The sequence below is a fragment of the Procambarus clarkii genome, chromosome 69, assembly GCF_040958095.1.
Source record: "Procambarus clarkii isolate CNS0578487 chromosome 69, FALCON_Pclarkii_2.0, whole genome shotgun sequence".
Lineage (NCBI taxonomy): Eukaryota > Metazoa > Arthropoda > Malacostraca > Decapoda > Cambaridae > Procambarus > Procambarus clarkii.
In genome coordinates, this window is record NC_091218.1 from 18,631,664 (window position 1) to 18,651,321 (window position 19,658).

The 19,658-nt window shown below is 46.5% G+C and overlaps 1 protein-coding gene across 6 annotated transcripts in view; it reads right to left on the reverse strand.

The window, feature by feature from the left end:
- LOC123751683 (zwei Ig domain protein zig-8) overlaps nt 1–17,960 on the reverse strand; it is a 39,945-nt gene extending 21,985 nt beyond the window's left edge. Inside the window, exons 1-2 of one of the 6 annotated variants that reach the window (XM_069311110.1) lie at nt 17,622–17,960; nt 17,099–17,227 (exon numbers count right to left, since the gene is read on the reverse strand). In XM_069311110.1, the coding sequence (XP_069167211.1) occupies nt 17,099–17,113 (15 nt within the window). In that variant the 5' untranslated portion in view covers nt 17,114–17,227; nt 17,622–17,960. Of the gene's footprint in view, nt 1–14,831 lie in introns of all 6 variants that reach the window. The other 5 variants (XM_069311109.1, XM_069311115.1, XM_069311112.1 and 2 more) reach the window with 5 other exon arrangements.
- Between the last annotated feature and the right edge of the window lie 1,698 nt (nt 17,961–19,658).

Sequence of the window (19,658 nt, forward strand, 5' to 3'; positions counted from 1 at the left end):
TGAGTGAGCAAAAGTGGAGGAGAAACAGAGAGGAGGGGGGAGGGAGGTGGAGAGAGAGTGAAAGAGCGAGAATGAGAGAGCAAAAGGAGAAGAGAGACAGAGAGGAGGGGTGGGTGGGTGGGGGGGGGAGAGAACAAGCTTAATTGGTAGTTAATGCTCTTTCTTAGACACGCACAAGCACACGTCTATGAAAAAAACGGAGACATATTGAAACACACATTACAGTGAACACGATGTTTTATGTTTGAACAAAAATATAATTTTTTTTTTAATTGTTCTTGCAAGTCACTAACGAGGTCAGCTTTGGCCTAATTAGCACTTAGTAACAGCTATACCTAACAGTCTAGAGAAACTGAACGTCACGTAACACAATGCGAGAACAAATAGGGGACGGAATCACGACATACAAAATACTCACTTGAATTGACAGAACAGACAAGGACATGGTATTTTACATCAGAGGAACTTAAACAAGTGGATACACAAACTTCCAGAAAGAGCCACAGGAATATTATACAAAGTGTTTACTGCAAAACTTTACAACTCTTATACTAAACTAAGGAGTTTATGGTAGGGACAAAATATTCATATATTCCTATATGTAGGAATACTTTGAATAATTAGAATAGAAATGAGAACATCAGGTGGCTGAATGCTGGAGACCAAGAGTTCAAACTCAACCCTTCCTATAACCACAGATTGATGAGTATATACATTGCACACACACACACGCACACACACACACACACACACACACACACACACACACACACACACACACACACACACACACACACACACACACACACACACACAGTGATGTGGTGGAGGCTGACTCCATACACAGTTTCAAGTGTAGATATGATAGAGCCCAGTAGGCTCAGGAATCTGTACAACAGTTGATTGACAGTTGAGAGGCGGGACCAAAGAGCCAGAGCTCAACCCCTGCAACCAGACCTAGATAAATACACACACATTTGATCGATTAAGATACACGCTCACACCGGAGTATGCCTCCATAAATATACAAATACACAAGCATACATACACACTATACTCACCAGGTTTCTATCGTGAAAGATGGATCAGAATTCATTCCCTCTCTCTCTCTCTCTCTCTCTCTCTCTCTCTCTCTCTCTCTCTCTCTCTCTCTCTCTCTCTCTCTCTCTCTCTCTCTCTCTCTCTCTCCCTCCCTCTCTCTCTCTCTCTCTCCCTCCCTCCCTCTCTCTCTCTCTCTCTCTCTCTCTCTCTCTCTCTCTCTCTCTCTCTCTCTCTCTCTCTCTCTCTCTCTCTCTCTCTCTCTCTCCCTCCCTCCCTCCCTCCCTCCCTCCCTCTCTCTCTCTCTCTCTCTCTCTCTCCCTCTCTCACTCCCTCTCTCTCTCTCTCTCTCTCTCTCTCTCTCTCTCTCTCTCTCTCTCTCTCTCTCTCTCTCTCTCTCTCTCTCTCTCTCTCTCCCTCTCTCCCTCCCTCCCTCCCTCTCTCTCTCTCTCTCTCTCTCTCTCCCTCTCTCCCTCCCTCCCTCCCTCTCTCTCTCTCTCTCTCTCTCTCTCTCTCTCTCTCTCTCTCTCTCTCCCTCCCTCCCTCTCTCTCTCTCGTACAGTCTACCATTCACACACTTCACACCTCACACTTTTTAGAGCACCTCCAGGTTTTTCTCTCTTCTTCTGAGGTAGTTCCACTCCTAGCGTGTTCCATAAAAGAAAAATATACCTCACTTTATTCTCACTAAATGGATTTTTTCCTTCCTCTAGCAGCCGTTGTGTTGTGGGGTTCTCAGTTGACCTGAAGACTTGACCTTGTAGAGTTCTGACCTAAGGGGTTGACCAGAGAGGTCTTCCAGGAAACTGGAACTCAAGAGATATTCGTCTATAGTCAACTGTTTGGCTTTGTGACCTGAATTGTGTATATGCTGTTGTATGTGGCTAGATGAAGTAGAAAATGGTATACAATTCCTCTGTCTGTCTGTCTGTCTCTGTCTCTCTCTCTCTCTCTCTCTCTCTCTCTCTCTCTCTCTCTCTCTCTCTCTCTCTCTCTCTCTCTCTCTCTCTCTCTCTCTCTCTCTCTCTCTCTCTCTCCCTCTCTCCCCTAACACACCCACACAGAATAAGGCAAGCATATACAATATGGAACCTGAGCCGCGTCTGGGAGTGAGTGACCACAGTGTGCTAGCATATGAATATATGCCCCTGTAACCCGTAACAAGAGAGGGGAAGGGTGAACAAAGTAGTCCAGCATGCTGTCAGGGGCGAGCTACATTATCAGAATTCCAAGCGAAAATATAATGGGAAAGTGAACATATTTATACCATTTATTCCCTTAAAAATAAAAGTAAAAATCGAGTTATTGGCTGACCAAGAGGGTATGGACGGCTATAGACAGATCAAAACAGAAGAGAAACACGGTAAATGAGACACAAGTAAATTAATATTTAATAATAATTAGAGAAATGCAATATAATTGATATATCATTCACGACAGAAGTCCGAACTAAAGTTAGAATAACCACAAGCGAATGACCAGAATAGTAAGTCAAAAAGGCAATGAATTAAACTATAGGAGACGGAGGGTAGTGCTACAGATAATGACAAGGAAGTGTGTGTGTGTGTGAAGTATTAAATGAGAGATTCCATCAAGTATTTATAAACAAAGCAGAGCTCTCGGGGGATCTGGGAGAAGAGAACGTGACCAGGGAGATAATAAAGAGATTCGAGCTAACAGAGACGAGGTAACATGCACGACCCCGGACTGCACGAGAGCATGCACGACCCCGGACTGCACGAGAGCATGCACGACCCCGGACTGCACGAGAGCATGCACGACCCCGGACTGCACGAGAGCATGCACGACCTCGGACTGCACGAGAGCATGTACGACCCCGGACTGCACGAGAGCATGCACGACCCCGGACTGCACGAGAGCATGCACGACCCCGGACTGCACGAGAGCATGCACGACCTCGGACTGCACGAGAGCATGCACGACCCCGGACTGCACGAGAGCATGCACGACCCCGGACTGCACGAGAGCATGCACGACCTCGGACTGCACGAGAGCATGCACGACTCCGGACTGCACGAGAGTATGCACGACCCCGGACTGCACGAGAGCATGCACGACCCCGGACTGCACGAGAGCATGCACGACCCCGGACTGCACGAGAGCATGCAACCAGAAGGGATCTTGTCCTGCACCAACAGAGAGACAGCTGAGGATCTATCTTGAGGTTATCTTGAGGTTATCTTGAGATGATTTCGGGGCTTTAGTGTCCTCGACCAGGCCTCTACCCCCCAGGAAGCAGCCCGTGACAGCTGACTAACACCCAGGTACCTATTTTACTGCTAGGTAACAGGGGCATAGGGTGAAAGAAACTCTGCCCATTATTTCTCGCCGGCGCCTGGGATCGAACCCAGGACCACAGGATCACAAGTCCAGCGTGCTGTCCGCTCGGCCGACCGGCTCCGATCTAAGCCACTGCTATGCAACCAAACCTCTTCAACTATTCGCATCAAACTATGTAACTGGCAGAGATATGGAAAACAGATTACGGGACTACATTAAAGAGAGGACGAAGATAGTGAGGACAGTCACTATACATCCCCAGTACAGTGAAGCCTCACCATCATGACCCATGGACCATATAGCAGCAATCGTGGTCTACAAATCACTATCCTGACTTCTGTGAACTCGGGTCTTTGACGGACTGATTCGATTTCAACTAGAAAATTAAAATCAATGAGAGAGACGGTATTGTGGAGTGCGTATTACTTTCATTCCCTGAAAGCATATGATACCACCCAACACGAGCATATGATACCACTGTGTTAGAGTTACATAGCATGTGATACCACTGTGTTAGAGTTACAAAGCATGTGATACCACTGTGTTAGAGTTACAAAGCATATGATACCACTGTGTTAGAGTTACATAGCATATGATACCACTGTGTTAGAGTTACATAGCATATGATACCACTGTGTTAGAGTTACATAGCATATGATACCACTGTGTTAGAGTTACAAAGTGAACTTTAAAGTGAGGTGTTGCTGCATGTGATGGAAGCAAACACTAGAGTGTTTCAGCCATGTGTTGTACAGCTGTGCAGTATTGGTGTGCACCTTGAGTTGAGTTGTATAAAGCATCTGGAATTCTACCCATTCCTCCCCCTCTCCTTCCCTGGTCGGTCGGCCGAGCGGACAGCACGCTGGACTTGTGATCCTGTGGTCCTGGGTTCGATCCCAGGCGCCGGCGAGAAACAATGGGCAGAGTTTCTTTCACCCTACGCCTCTATTACCTAGCAGTAAAATTGGTACCTGGGTGTTAGTCAGCTGTCACGGGCTGCTTCCTGGGGGTGGAGGCCTGGTCGAGGACCGGGCCGCGGGGACACTAAAGCCCCGAAATCATCTCAAGATAATCTCAAGATCACTCCCCTTCCTCTGCCCCAAAGCAGACATGACTGTAAAAGTGCTGTGTTGGAACAGAGGGTAAGTATCTGGTAGGAAACAGAGGCTCACAGTGAGAGGAGACATTTGAGAGAGGCGAGAGGTCACAAGTAACCTCTTGTTACAAGTTACAAGAGGTCACAAGTAACCTCTTGTTACAAGTTACAAGAGGTCACAAGTAACCTCTTGTTACAAGTTACAAGAGGTCACAAGTAACCTCTTGTTACAAGTTACAAGAGGTCACAAGTAACCTCTTGTTACAAGTTACAAGAGGTCACAAGTAACCTCTTGTTACAAGTTACAAGAGGTCACAAGTAACCTCTTGTTACAAGTTACAAGAGGTCACAAGTAACCTCTTGTTACAAGTTACAAGAGGTCACAAGTACAAGTTGTATAATATAACATTAAAAGTGAAGATAAATATACGACAAGACTGCTTACAGGTCAAAGGGAACTCACCTATAGTGACTTTCATCATCATTTAGCATAGTGGAGGACAGGGGATACGTTCACGACGTACAAGATACTTAGATAACTGACAAGACTGACAAAAAGATAATGATCAAAATAATATATTTTTTTTTTTTTTTTTTTTTTTTGAGATATATACAAGAGTTGTTACATTCTTGTACAGCCACTAGTACGCGTAGCGTTTCGGGCAAGTCCTTAATCCTATGGTCCCTGGAATACGATCCCCCGCCGCGAAGAATCGTTTTTTCATCCAAGTACACATTTTACTGTTGCGTTAAACAGAGGCTACAGTTAAGGAATTGCGCCCAGTAAATCCTCCCCGGCCAGGATACGAACCCATGACAGAGCGCTCGCGGAACGCCAGGCGAGTGTCTTACCACTACACCACGGAGACTGCTATGGTACAACCAGAGGACACGAGTTGAGCCTGAGGACACAGAAGACTTGGAGAGACGTCATGGAACTTGTTCAGCGTAACTGTTGCAAGCAAATTATACGGACTACAAAAAAGTGGTTGAGGTGAATTCAATAAGCTGCTACAGTATTTATCGATAACGTAATCACACACACATTTGCGGGGCTTTGCGGCCGAGTGGATAGCGCTCGGGAGTCATAGTCCTATGGGCCCGGGTTCGATTCCCGGCGGAGGAGGAAACAAATGGACAGAGTTTCTTTCATCCTGAAGCCTCTGTTCAGCTAGTAGTAAGTAGGTACCTGGGAGTTAGACAGCTGTTACGGGCTGCTTCCTGGGGATGAGTGTGTGTGTGTGTTAGAGATAAATATATATGTAGTAGATATAATAGAGGAAAAATAGATTGGCTAGAAAGGCGGGGACCAAGAGCTAATAGCTTGATCCTGCAGACACAAATAGTAAACACACACACACTCACACACACACTCACACACTCACACACACACACACACACACACACACACACACACACACACACACACACACACACACACACACACACACACTCACACACACACACACACACACACACACAAACACACAAACACACCAATCCCCAACAGGATAAAGATCCCACAATCCTACACCATCCATTTCCCCCAAATACTTCCATCTTTCCCAATCCTTTCACCCTGTCCCTGATACTCAGCAAATTCCTTATACTGTACCAATCTTTCATTCCCCTCCCTGATACCTGGAGAACCTACGAGCTCACCATAGCCCGTGCTACTTGGAACTGTTTGTTCCAAGTCTTTAACAGCAAGCTGGAGAGCGCCTTATATACGCTAGTGAATACTTCCGCCTCAGTTTTGTCCTGTGTTTGGAGTCGCTGCAGCTCGGAACAGACGAGCTTCCCTGTGTATCGATTACCAGCTTGAGTCGGCGAATTATCTTGGACCTGTGGAGTCCATATCAGGCTAATGGGACGACGTATTCTTGACGTACTGGTACTGAGTAGGTTCTGGGATGATTGTACCATGGTAGGGTAGGTTCTGGGGTGATTGTACCCCTGGTAGTGTAGGTTCTGGGATGATTGTACCCTGGTAGTGTAGGTTCTGGGGTGATTGTACCATGGTAGTGTAGGTTCTGGGATGATTGTACCCTGGTAGTGTAGGTTCTGGGATGATTGTACCATGGTAGGGTAGGTTCTGGGGTGATTGTACCCTGGTAGTGTAGGTTCTGGGATGATTGTACCATGGTAGGGTAGGTACTGGGGTGATTGTACCATGGGTAGTGTAGGTTTTGGGGTGATTGTACCATGGGTAGTGTAGGTTCTGGGATGATTGTACCCATGGTAGGCAGTCAGACATGGCTTGTGTAAAGTCTTGCCCCCCCCCCCCCACACACACACACACAGTGGTTGACAAATGGAATGTATTAGGCAGTGATGTGGTGGAGGCTGACTCCATACACAGTTTCAAATGTAGATATGATAGAGCCCAGTAGGCTCAGGAACCTGTACACCTGTTGATTGACGGTTGAGAGGCGGGACCAAAGAGCCAGAGCTCAACCCCCGCAAGCACAACTAGATTTAAATGTTTAGTGGTTCATTACCTCCTGACGTGTATCTCATAATTACCGAACAAATACGTTTTCATGGTCAGTTTTCAACAACACTTTCAACCTAATTAACTTTGGTAAACTGAAAGTTTACATTTCTGTTTTTCAGTTTGTAAATCCTAATATGAGTATTACATACGGAATAAAAGGACTGGTCGGGTTAGTTTTACATTGAAAATCTCGGCTAAGTTACGTCTTTAATTCTTTGTAATTTAGATTTCTGACAGCTTTGTATCTTCAAGGGTAATTAGTGTTATGTTAATTATTGCAAGCCATTTTTAAAGCAAGGTTAATGCATGTAAAGATCAAGGTTAACCTAAGTTAACAGCATCTTCAACAGCTGCAACAGCCACCATGAACTTGAGCCGAATCCGCTAAATTGTTGTTGTGGACAGCGGTTATACAGCAATACAGAAGTCGACGAAATCGTAAGTAAAAAGCTGGGCCGCGATCTGACTGAGGATAATCAGAACTGGAAAATACACTGGAAAATCGACCCCCAAGAGATGACATCGTGGGAGTGCCGGACCAACCGGGCTGTGGTGGGTATGTGGGCCTGTTGGCCGCTCCAAGCAACAGCCTAGTGGACCAAACTCTCACAAGTCAAGCCTGGCCTCGGGCCGGGCTTGGGGAGTAGAAGAACTCCCAGAACCCCATCAACCAGGTATCAACCAGGTATCGTAGTGTATTATAGAAATACATTCACTCAGGCACACAAGAAGGACGAGAAGATGATACGTGACATAATTGACAGGAATTGCAAACCTTGCCATGAAAATGCCAGGATTCGTCTTGTCATTTATTATAACAACCCTCGTCCGTCTTCCCTCATTATGAGACATAACATCTCTGCCTCCTCTGACACACTGAGGTGTACCAATGTAGTGTATCAATACAAATGTAACTGTAAATGCAAATGCTACTTTGCGTTCCGAAATATATGCAACATTGCACATACCTTGAATACGCTGAGTAGACGCCTTGCACTTCATCTGCAAGACGGAGGTATTAAGCAACATCATTCTCAACACAACACCATCCTGAACCATCAAGACATAGTGAAATATTCGACAGTAATCACACACACCGACGATCGTAGGAAACTTGTATACTCGAGGCTGTGTTCATTCTGGAGCTGACACCAGTAATCAACATCCAGATGAATTCAACTTGGAACATACAACTGTTCGATGGTCCTCCATTGACCCAGAGGGAAGATATAAGACCTGGCGGACACCTAGAAGCCGGAGTCAGGTGACAATCACTTCACCCTGAATGGTGGATCGTAGAGCGGGGTGCAGCCACACTTATAAATGTCTCGCTTTTCCTTTATAAGCTCGAAGAATAATAATGGAAAGATTAAGTGATTTAGTGTTCCTTCACCCTCCAGATGGTAGAACATATTTGCGTACAATGGACAATATCCAAAAGAAAATTAATAATAGTCACAATGCTGTTGTGTTTAATGACATGTGTATTAGTGAAAACCGTCTCCCAAAATATACTAATATATATATTAAAGCAGGGCCCTTGACCGAGCATTCCAGTAGGGCCCTTGACTTAGCATTCCAGCAGGGCCCTTGACCGAGCATTCCAGCAGGGCCCTTGATTAAGCATTCCAGCAGGGGGCTCTTGACCAAGCATTCCAGCAGGGCCCTTAACCAAGCATTCCAGCAGGGGGCCCTTGACTTAGCATTCCAGCAGGGCCCTTGACCAAGCATTCCAGCAGGGCCCTTGACCAAGCATTCCAGTAGGGCCCTTGACCAAGCATTCCAGCAGGGCCCTTGACTTAGCATTCCAGCAGGGCCCTTGACCAAGCATTCCAGCAGGGCTCTTGACCAAGCATTCCAGCAGGGCCCTTGACCAAGCATTCCAGCAGGGCTCTTGACCAAGCATTCCAGCAGGGTCCTTGACCAAGCATTCCAGCAGGGTCCTTGACCAAGCATTCCAGCAGGGCTCTTGACCAAGCATTCCAGCAGGGCCCTTGACCAAGCATTCCAGCAGGGCCCTTGACCAAGCATTCCAGCTGGGCCCTTGACCAAGCATTCCAGCAGGGCCCTTGACCAAGCATTCCAGCAGGGCCCTTGACCAAGCATTCTAGCAGGGCCCTTGACCAAGCATTCCAGCAGGAGGCCCTTGACCAAGCATTCCAGCAGGGCCCTTGACCAAGCATTCCAGCAGGGCCCTTGACCAAGCATTCCAGCTGGAGGCCCTTGACCAAGCATTCCAGCTGGGCCCTTGACCAAGCATTCCAGCAGGGGCCCTTGACCAAGCATTCCAGCTGGAGGCCCTTGACCAAGCATTCCAGTAGGGCCCTTGACCAAGCATTCCAGCAGGGCCCTTGACCAAGCATTCCAGCAGGGCCCTTGACCAAGCATTCCAGTAGGGCCCTTGACCAAGCATTCCAGCAGGGCCCTTGACCAAGCATTCCAGCAGGGGGGCCCTTGACCAAGCATTCCAGCAGGGCCCTTGACCAAGCATTCCAGCAGGGCCCTTGACCAAGCATTCCAGCAGGGGGGCCCTTGACCAAGCATTCCAGGAGGGCCCTTGACCAAGCATTCCAGCAGTAACAATGTCATGGAAGGAAATGAGTATCGTTCCTCGGACCTTTGCGTGACCAGTCCGTGAATGACGGCCAAGAACCCGTTCACCCTTCACAAGAACGTGGGGAGGAGAAACTGGTTGTTATCTGATGATTAACTCGCCAAATAAAACTTGAACAGTTCAAGAAAAGAACATAAATGTATATATGTAGTTGATTGAGTTTTCTTGAATGTGTGGTGACCTAGGCAATGGTGTTTACTGTTGAAGGCTGGGTCTCTCTCTCTCTCTCTCTCTCTCTCCTCACACACTCTCTCTCTCTCTCTCTCTCTCTCTCTCTCTCTCTCTCTCTCTCTCTCTGTCTCTCTCTCTCTCTCCTCACACTCTCTCTCTCTCTCTCTCTCTCTCTCTCTCTCTCTCTCTCTCTCTCTCTCTCTCTCTCTCTCTCTCTCTCTCTCTCTCTCTCTCTCTCTCTCTGTCTCTCTCTCTCTCTCCTCACACTCTCTCTCTCTCTCTCTCTCTCTCTCTCTCTCCGCAATCATAAAATGACCTACAATAAGCTACACCTCAACTTATCGTGAACTTGTATTAAAAAACTTAATAACAGTCAGAACATTATAGTTTGTTCTCTACTGCTGTTATTTCCCTTATTACTTCTGATCTTCTCCACACACACTACTTATTTCTTGAAGAAATGAATATCGTCTTACATAAGAGAACACGCTCCGAGTACCAGTGGAAGGAAGAGGTCTCTGGGGGCAGGAGTTTGTGTCCGGAATCTGCAACTTAGCTTGTAATATTGAGTAATATTAAACTTTGCTGGACTGTGGTATTTAGCAACTCCGCAGGCCGAGTTAGGGGAGCCGGTCGGCCGAGCGGACAGCACGCTGGACTTGTGATCCTATGGTCCTGGGTTCGATCCCAGGCGCCGGCGAGAAACATTGGGCAGAGTTTCTTTCACTCTATGCCCCTGTTACCTAGCAGTAAAATAGGTACCTGGGTGTTAGTCAGCTGTCACGGGCTGCTTCCTGGGGGTGGAGGCCTGGTCGAGGACCGGGCCGCGGGGACACTAAAGCCCCGAAATCATCTCAAGATAACCTCAAGAAGGCCTGCGAGATCTGGTGATGGAGCCAATCTTGCCCCTTGTGAAGGTGATTCGCGAGGTTAAGTTGGTTAGTGTGTAATCCCAATCCCTCACCTGGTTGTGAGGGATTGGTCATTAGACACCCAATCACAATCTCCAGATTAGGAGAGTTAGCTTAGAGCTATTTCTTGTGGTGATAGTCTTCCACTTTCCCAGGTCGGTATCATTGGGTCTCTACACACCTGGCTATCAGCCACACAGGCCCACACCCGTGGCTTCTGGCTCTCTACACACCTGGCTATCAGGCACACAGGCCCACACCCGTGACTTCTGGCCCTCTACACACCTGGCTATCAGCCACACAGGCCTACACCCATGCCTTCTGGCCCTCTACACACCTGGCTATCAGCCACACAGGCCTACACCCGTGCCTTCTGGCCCTCTACACACCTGGCTATCAGCCACACAGGCCCACATCCGTGTCTTCTAGCCCTCTACACACCTTTCTATCAGCCACACAGGCCTACACCCGTGACTTCTGGCCCTCTACACACCTGGCTATCAGCCACACAGGCCCACACCTGTATCCTCCCTACACACCGGACACAATCACCGCTGCTCCCACACCCACCACAAAGGTAGACTCAACTCATGAGTGGAAAGAATCAATCCAAATCTAGCGTTTGATTTTCAATATTTTTATAAAACTTGGAGGTATTAATGAGTGATTCTGGTCGGCTCATCCCGGTGCACAGATTGCCTTAAGAGTTGATGAATATCCTGCCGGCAGTCCTCCCGCTATTAAGAGAGACGAGATTAATTCTGCCGGCATGATTTGGAATTGCGTGGGAGATAATGTATCGCGACAGCCTCGCGCTGAGAGCCTGCCAGTGCGGAACGCAAGTAGCAATAACTTGGCCGAACACAAATAATCCAAGCTACACACATGGATGTGATGATGAGTTGTTCAGGGCCGTTATTGCTACACGATAAGGGTCCAGGACGGACCGAAACGCCATTTTCATTTCATTTCTAATGTGTTGGTTTGGTAATTTATCTGCCCGTGTTGGGAGGACCATTTGGTAGGCCCTCGGTGCCTGGTAGCTTCCTCTTGTTCAGGGTCCAGATTCCAGATTCACGAAGCAGTTACGCAAGCACTTACGAACGTGTACATCTTGCCTCAATCTTTGACGGCTTTGGTTACATTTATTAAACAGTTTACAAGCATGAAAACTTGCCAATCATCTGTTGTTATTGTCCAGCAGCTGTGACAGGCAAGAGCGCCCTGTTCTGAAACCATGTTGTCCGGGGTTATGAAAATGCTGTGATGTGATTCCATGTATTTTGTGATCTTCTTAGCACTCTTTCAAAGATTTTTATGATATGTGATGTTAGTGCTATCGGTATAGTGCAAATTTAAAGAATACAATCCCCTCATTGCAGTTGAAGCTTATACAATACAAGGTATTGTATATGAATATTGAGGTAATTTATTATGGATCAATCCTCAAAATTTTTGAATACAACATGACGATCTTTTCAGGAAAATATATTTTACTTTCTCCACTGTTTTCTGTCGACTTACAACCATGACCTCTCATGACTGGTGGACCTACACGAGCATAGGTCATCTGCCCTCGGCTGACCAACGACCTTAATTAGTCCCTGGACACCCTGTCGACCCAGGACCACGGCCCGGGGTCAACCTATTACCCAGCGCAAGACAACAGGTGATTCGCCAATCTGGACCTACAAATAACTCTCGCAGATTAGAGGGCGAGAGACCAGCCTGCCTGACGAAAGTCCTCAGTCACCACATCTGTCTCCCAATTACAGGCCAAGACTATGTTGTTATTGGGGGGAAAGATATATACGGTGTGTAGGATATCTTTCCAAGGGATATCTGGGATATCCCCCAGATATCTCCCCCCCCCAGGGTGTGGGATATCTGGGGCTTTGTTTACACTAGCGTCCGTTCATGGGGAGATTCGAGTCCCCAGTCTTAGCCCCCAGTCTTAGCCCCCAGTCAAAGACCTCACCCAAAATTTGTTAGATAATTTGCTAGCAGTCAAACTAGCATTACAGCTCAGGCTGTCTTTAAGAAAGTGAGGATTTGTTGCTCGGGTGATTGTGTGATGGTGATGATGATGATTGTGGGAATGATAATCGGGAACACAGGATGATGTAGAGAGTAGGGGGGGAGGGGCACCGGAGGGGGGGGAGGGGATGGAGCACGTGCCTCAACTGGCCAATTACGAGGGTAATTGGCCTGAAGATGGAGGTAACTGCTGGAGACATTGTAGAGAGCGGAGGTGGTCGGGGCTGTTATTGTGAGCCCCGTGGGACCAGCCCAAGTGCGGATCTCCGCGCTCACCCAGAAGACGCTCCAGCGGTAGTTAACTTATATATACCCGTCACGCTCAAGCGGTAGTTAACTTATATACCCGTCAGAATGGCGTCATAATGTGGTTGAGACGTTTAGACTTTATGGCTGTTAGTCTTAGGCTCAGCCACAACTACCTCCCAGTCAGTTTGCACAGCCTGCTGACTAAAAAAGCTAAAAGCTAAAAGTCTAGTCAAGCTAAAAGCTTGACTAGACTGCTGGGAACACAGCAATCCCCGTGGCGAAGTGGTAAGACACTCGCCTGACGTTTCGAGAGCGCTTTGGCCTGGGTTCGTATCCTGGCCGAGGGAGGATTTACTGGGCGCCAATCCTTGACTTTAGCCCCTGTTCACCCAGCAGTAAATGGGTACGCTGGTTGTTAAACGATTTGGCAGGTAATATATATATATATATATTTAGAAACATATACATTTATGTTAATAACTTTTTAAGGAATTGGTCGCCAGGGCTCGAACCAGAACCTCTAGATCTGCCGTCCAATGCTATGTCACGCAGCAACACCTGCCTGGAAAACTGTGCTTAAAAACTTTAAATATATGAAGAGAAACAATAATAACTGACGCTCGACCGTGGCGAACAATGTTGTGAAATATAGACCACTGAGCAACACAATTTAATGAACTATTAATTGATGATATTGGTGATGAGAAGATGAAATGACGATAATGATATTGATGATATGATGTAATGTAATCGATATATGATGTAAACGATATTGAACGATACAAATTGATGGATATCTTCTTGAGGTTATCTTGAGATGATTTCGGGGCTTTTTTTTTTAGTGTCCCCGCGATATAGTGATACTATAAACCTGGGGCCAGATTCACGAAAGCAGTTACGCAAACACTTACGAACCTGTACATCTTTTCTCAATCTTTGACGGCTTTGGTTACATTTATTAAACAGTTTACAAGCATGAAAACTTGCCAATCAACTGTTGTTATTGTTATAAACAGCCTCCTGGTGCTTCCGAGCTCATTAACTGTTTAATAATTGTAAACAAAGCCGCCAAAGATTGAGAAAAGATGTACAGGTTCGTAAGTGTTTGCGTAACTGCTTTCGTGAATCTGGCCCCTGGTTTAGGGCAGAGAGCGAGCAGTCATGAGGACCAATCACAGACTCGCTGGGGTCCTCGTTTGAGGCCTTCAAGAGAGCGCTAACAACCTGCCATTTCTGGTTATATTTTTAACTTGATGGTGATTAACTGGGAGTTTGGTAATGGTGTTTACACTTCACTCATCACAAGCCGGGGATGATTACCTGCCATGGCTGTCGGAACAAGGCGGGTGGTTGATAAGGGCCTTGTTTGAAATTTCGCTGGTGTTAATTAAACCGATTAATTAATAATAGGGGAGGGAATTATCCAGAAAAAGCGCCAAGCCATTACGGCTACATCGCGCGTAGATAGGATCAGGATAAGGATTAGGGATGGATCGGAGGGAAGGAATAGTGCCCAACCACTTTAATTAATAATGGGTTAATTTACTTTATAACTATCTAATTTATCTAACCTAGCATAGTTTGAAAAACTATTGAGTCAATGAAATTGTATCGAATTTACATCTCTGGTTCGCCCAGACACACACACACATTACCGACTGAGCCATAATGAGCTTAAAAGAACATTTGAGATACATTTGAGCTCCAAGTTGCAAGTAGCACGGGCTATGGTGAGCCCGTCGTGTACTAACCTGGCACAGGAGCAGGGCTGTAACTGAGAGCCCAGACACACACACACATTACCGACTGAGCCATAATGAGCTTAAAAGAACATTTGAGACACATTTGAGCTCCAAGTTCGAAGTAGCACGGGCTATGGTGAGCCCGTCGTGTAACTGAGAGCCGTATAGAGCTTACCTTCATCCCGCTGTGTGGTAAGAGGTGAAGGATAACTAGCCGGTGTCTCCGGTATGTGTGGAGCGGCCGACCGGAGGGGCGGGGGAGTGCTCACCGGATCATCTCTAGGGATTACTTCTATCTGCTCTTGCGTCCGGGTCGGCCAGACGGACTGACACACTCCACTGCGAACAGTCACTCCTGAAGGCCTGGCTTAAGCCTTCCTCTCAACGGTATTCTCTAGGTATTTTCTCCTCCTTCTCCTTCTTCAACAGCTTCTCCCACTGTTCACTAAATAAAAAGTCTGAATTCCAATTTTCTTTAATTTTACCACAACGATTTAGGACCGGAAAATGGTATCTTGGAAACAGTTTTCTCTTCTTTCATTTAGTTCTTTCACTAAGTTCTCTCCTTCACTTCTATCTCTCCTTCACTTGACTCTCTAGTCCTTCACTTAGTCCTCCTCTCCACCAAAGGCTTTTACCAGTTAATTGAGACAGGAGGCGGGGTGGAGGCTTGGGTTTCTCTGGGATTGACGAGATCTGCCTTAATCCCCGTGAATCTCTTCGCCAGATAATGGTTTTTATTTTTCCTCTCTCACGCACAAACACTTTCGTAATCCATAGCGCTTCCACCAGCTTTACACAGAGAAAGCAATTTGTCGACACAGAAAGCAAAAGTCGGGAACTTTCTCTATACTGGGTGAGGGGACGGCGCGATACCTTTACAATTCTCTATTCTGGAATCTTTGTTTCTTTTGAATCAGAATTGACAGTAGTGTGGGTGGGTGATGGGATTGCTTTATACTGGAAAAGATGCGCCACAGATGTGGAAAAGGAGGGCCACAGATGTGGAAAAGGAGGGCCACAAATGTCTGAAAAGTAGGGCCACAAATATGGAAAAGATGGGCCACAAAATTAATTACTTCGACACCATTTTAACGATAAAATTAAAAATTTTTGAGAAAAGTTGGACTGACTGCAAGTAGCTACTTAACGATTAGTCAAAGTAACTCTCAGAGGAAGATTCGCGATGACCAGGAGCAGGATAACGTAACTAGGGAACACGATGAGTCCAACGAGGCTGTTAGAGATCTGTTAGCCCGCTGCAAACAACAACAACAACAACAGTCTGTTGGACCAAATGATCACAAGCTCGCTTAAGACCGGCGGAACAGAAGAACCCTCAACACACGCTACAGGTATGTTCCAGGTGTGTCTTCGGAGATCTTTGTATAAGGCAGCTACGTTGGTTTTTTTGTCTTCTGTTGGAGTTACTTCCGTTAGTGTTCCTTCCGTTAGTGTTACTTCCGTTAGTGTTACTTCCGTTGGTGTTACTTCCGTTAGTGTTACTTCCGTTAGTGTTCCTTCCGTTAGTGTTACTTCCGTTAGTGTTACTTCCGTTGGTGTTACTTCCGTTAGTGTTACTTCCGTTAGTGTTCCTTCCGTTAGTGTTACTTCCGTTAGTGTTACTTCCGTTAGTGTTACTTCCGTTAGTGTTACTTCCGTTGGTGTTCCTTCCGTTGGTGTTACTTCCGTTGGTGTTCCTTCCGTTGGTGTTACTTCCGTTGGAGTTGCTTCCGTTGGTGTTCCTTCCGTTGGAGCTGCTTCCGTTGGTGTTCCTTCCGTTGGAGTTGCTTCCGTTGGTGTTCCTTCCGTTGGTGTTCCTTCCGTTGGAGTTGCTTCCGTTGGTGTTACTTCCGTTGGAGTTGCTTCCGTTGGTGTTACTTCCGTTGGTGTTACTTCCGTTAGTGTTACTTCCGTTGGTGTTACTTCCGTTGAAGTTACTTCCGTTAGTGTTACTTCCGTTGGTGTTACTTCCGTTGGTGTTACTTCCGTTAGTGTTCCTTCCGTTAGTGTTACTTCCGTTGGTGTTGCTTCTGTTGGAGTTACTTCCGTTAGTGTTACTTCCGTTAGTGTTACTTCCTTTAGTGTTACTACCGTTAGCGTTACTTCCGTTAGTGTTACTTCCTTTAGTGTTACTACCGTTAGTGTTACTTCCGTTAGTGTTACTTCCTTTAGTGTTACTTCCTTTAGTGTTACTACCGTTAGTGTTACTTCCGTCGGTGTTGCTTCTGTTGGAGTTACTTCCGTTAGTGTTACTTCCGTTGGAGTTACTACCGTTAGTGTTACTACCGTTAGTGTTACTTCCGTTGGTGCTACTCTATCTGAGGTGTAACTTACAGAAGGGGACTTGCTTAAGAAGCCAATCTCTGGAGTTTAATAGTTTTTGTTGAACAAGTTTTAAGACCGTCGCTATTTTTGTGTGTGGAAAGCTGATTGACTTACAGTAAAAGTTTCCATTTAATCCCACAGGCTGGATAAAGTTGGGTTTAAGGAGACATCTCGCTCCGGTGAACTCCCAGTTGGGAGCCTCGTACGTTGTCTCAGCCAAGTTCCTTCAGGATTAGCACACCTCTGGAGGATAAGAGGAGGATTATTTCACCTCTGGGGGATAAGAGGAGGATTATTTCACCTCTGGGGGATAAGAGGAGGATTATTTCACCTCTGGGGAGATAAGAGGAGGATTATTTCACCTCTGGAGGATAAGAGGAGGATTATTTCACCTCTGGGGAGATAAGAGGAGGATTATTTCACCTCTGGAGGATAAGAGGAGGATTATTTCACCTCTGGGGGGATAAGAAAAGGATTATCTCAGAATAAAAAAATGGCAACTCGAGGGATTTTCACTTCAATATTGTCTATTTTTGTTCGGTTCTATAATTGTATATGTTTATAGGTGATACACAAGGATAAATTATTAAGATTTATCTCGTTTTAGTATGTAAAACCTTCAGGAGGAATTAAATACCGCTTGAATTATGATACAGTTAGATGACAGGATGATTTGCTCGGAATAGCATCAGTATGTCACTTATTTTCACCGTCAAATTGTTAAGTCACTTGTGAAATGTCTTAATGATTCACTTGCATGCCACAGACGTCTCGAACAAGTTTGCAAGAAAATTATTTAATTTTGGTTTCACAATTAAAAAAAGTATTTCTCAGGTCTTTGTCATGCGCGAGGTCATCAAAGACCCCCAAATCAGTTTATATATTTAAACACAAAGGTCGGAAGGTCTCAGTAGAGACCTGGATCGAGGAACGAGAGCATGCGCCGGAGAGATCCAGCAGCGGTCTACACATCACCGCGTCCCGGAGAGCACTGAGAGACCTTCCTACATCCCATGTCAGCGTCTGGCAGGGGAAACTCGTTGCTGCCGGCTACGAGCGGGGAAAGTGTCGCACAGGAGGAGCGTCGATGGGAATTTATCTTGAAGGTGGACTCTATGGGCTACCTGTTACTGCTTCTGTACCTGTATCTTACCTGTACCTGTACCTGGCCCTGTACCTGCGTCCTCACCTCATTCAACTCAAGCTTTTGATGTTTGAGCTTACTTAAAGTCGCGTCTAAATTTTTGTTTACTTTGAACCCTGTGTTTTTTAGGCCATGTTCCGTTGATATCTCCTCGGCAACCTTGTGCTTTGTTCCAGGAGTCTCAGTGTAGTCTCTGACTGTTCCAGGAGTCTCAGTGTAGTCTCTGACTGTTCCAGGAGTCTCAGTGTAGTCTCTGACTGTTCCAGGAGTCTCAGTGTAGTCTCTGACTGTTCCAGGAGTCTCAGTGTAGTCTCTGACTGTTCCAGGAGTCTCAGTGTAGTCTCTGACTGTTCCAGGAGTCTCAGTGTAGTCTCTGACTGTTCCAGGAGTGTCAGTGTAGTCTCTGACTGTTCCAGGAGTCTCAGTGTAGTCTCTGACTGTTCCAGGAGTGTCAGTGTAGTCTCTGACTGTTCCAGGAGTCTCAGTGTAGTCTCTGACTGTTCCAAGAGTGTCAGTGTAGTCTCTGACTGTTCCAGGAGTCTCAGTGTAGTCTCTGACTGTTCCAGGAGTCTCAGTGTAGTCTCTGACTGTTCCAGGAGTCTCAGTGTAGTCTCTGACTGTTCCAGGAGTGTCAGTGTAGTCTCTGACTGTTCCAGGAGTCTCAGTGTAGTCTCTGACTGTTCCAGGAGTGTCAGTGTAGTCTCTGACTGTTCCAGGAGTCTCAGTGTAGTCTCTGACTGTTCCAGGAGTGTCAGTGTAGTCTCTGACTGTTCCAGGAGTCTCAGTGTAGTCTCTGACTGTTCCAAGAGTGTCAGTGTAGTCTCTGACTGTTCCAGGAGTCTCAGTGTAGTCTCTGACTGTTCCAGGAGTCTCAGTGTAGTCTCTGACTGTTCCAGGAGTCTCAGTGTAGTCTCTGACTGTTCCAGGAGTCTCAGTGTAGTCTCTGACTGTTCCAGGAGTCTCAGTGTAGTCTCTGACTGTTCCAGGAGTCTCAGTGTAGTCTCTGACTGTTCCAGGAGTCTCAGTGTAGTCTCTGACTGTTCCAGGAGTCTCAGTGTAGTCTCTGACTGTTCCAGGAGTCTCAGTGTAGTCTCTGACTGTTCCAGGAGCCTCAGTGTAGTCTCTGACTGTTCCAGGAGCCTCAGTATAGTCTCCGACTGTTCCAGGAGCCTCAGTGTAGTCTCTGATTGTTACAGGAGTCTCAGTGTAGTCTCTGACTGTTCCAGGAGTCTCAGTGTAGTCTCTGACTGTTCCAGGAGCCTCAGTATAGTCTCTGACTGTTCCAGGAGCCTCAGTATAGTCTCTGACTGTTCCAGGAGCCTCAGTATAGTCTCTGACTGTTCCAGGAGCCTCAGTGTAGTCTCTGACTGTTCCAGGAGCCTCAGTGTAGTCTCTGACTGTTCCAGGAGCCTCAGTATAGTCTCTGACTGTTCCAGGAGTCTCAGTATAGTCTCTGACTGTTCATCCAACTGCACTCAGTCAGTTGGATGACATAGATTGGTGTGTTAGGATTCAACCACTCTGGGTTCT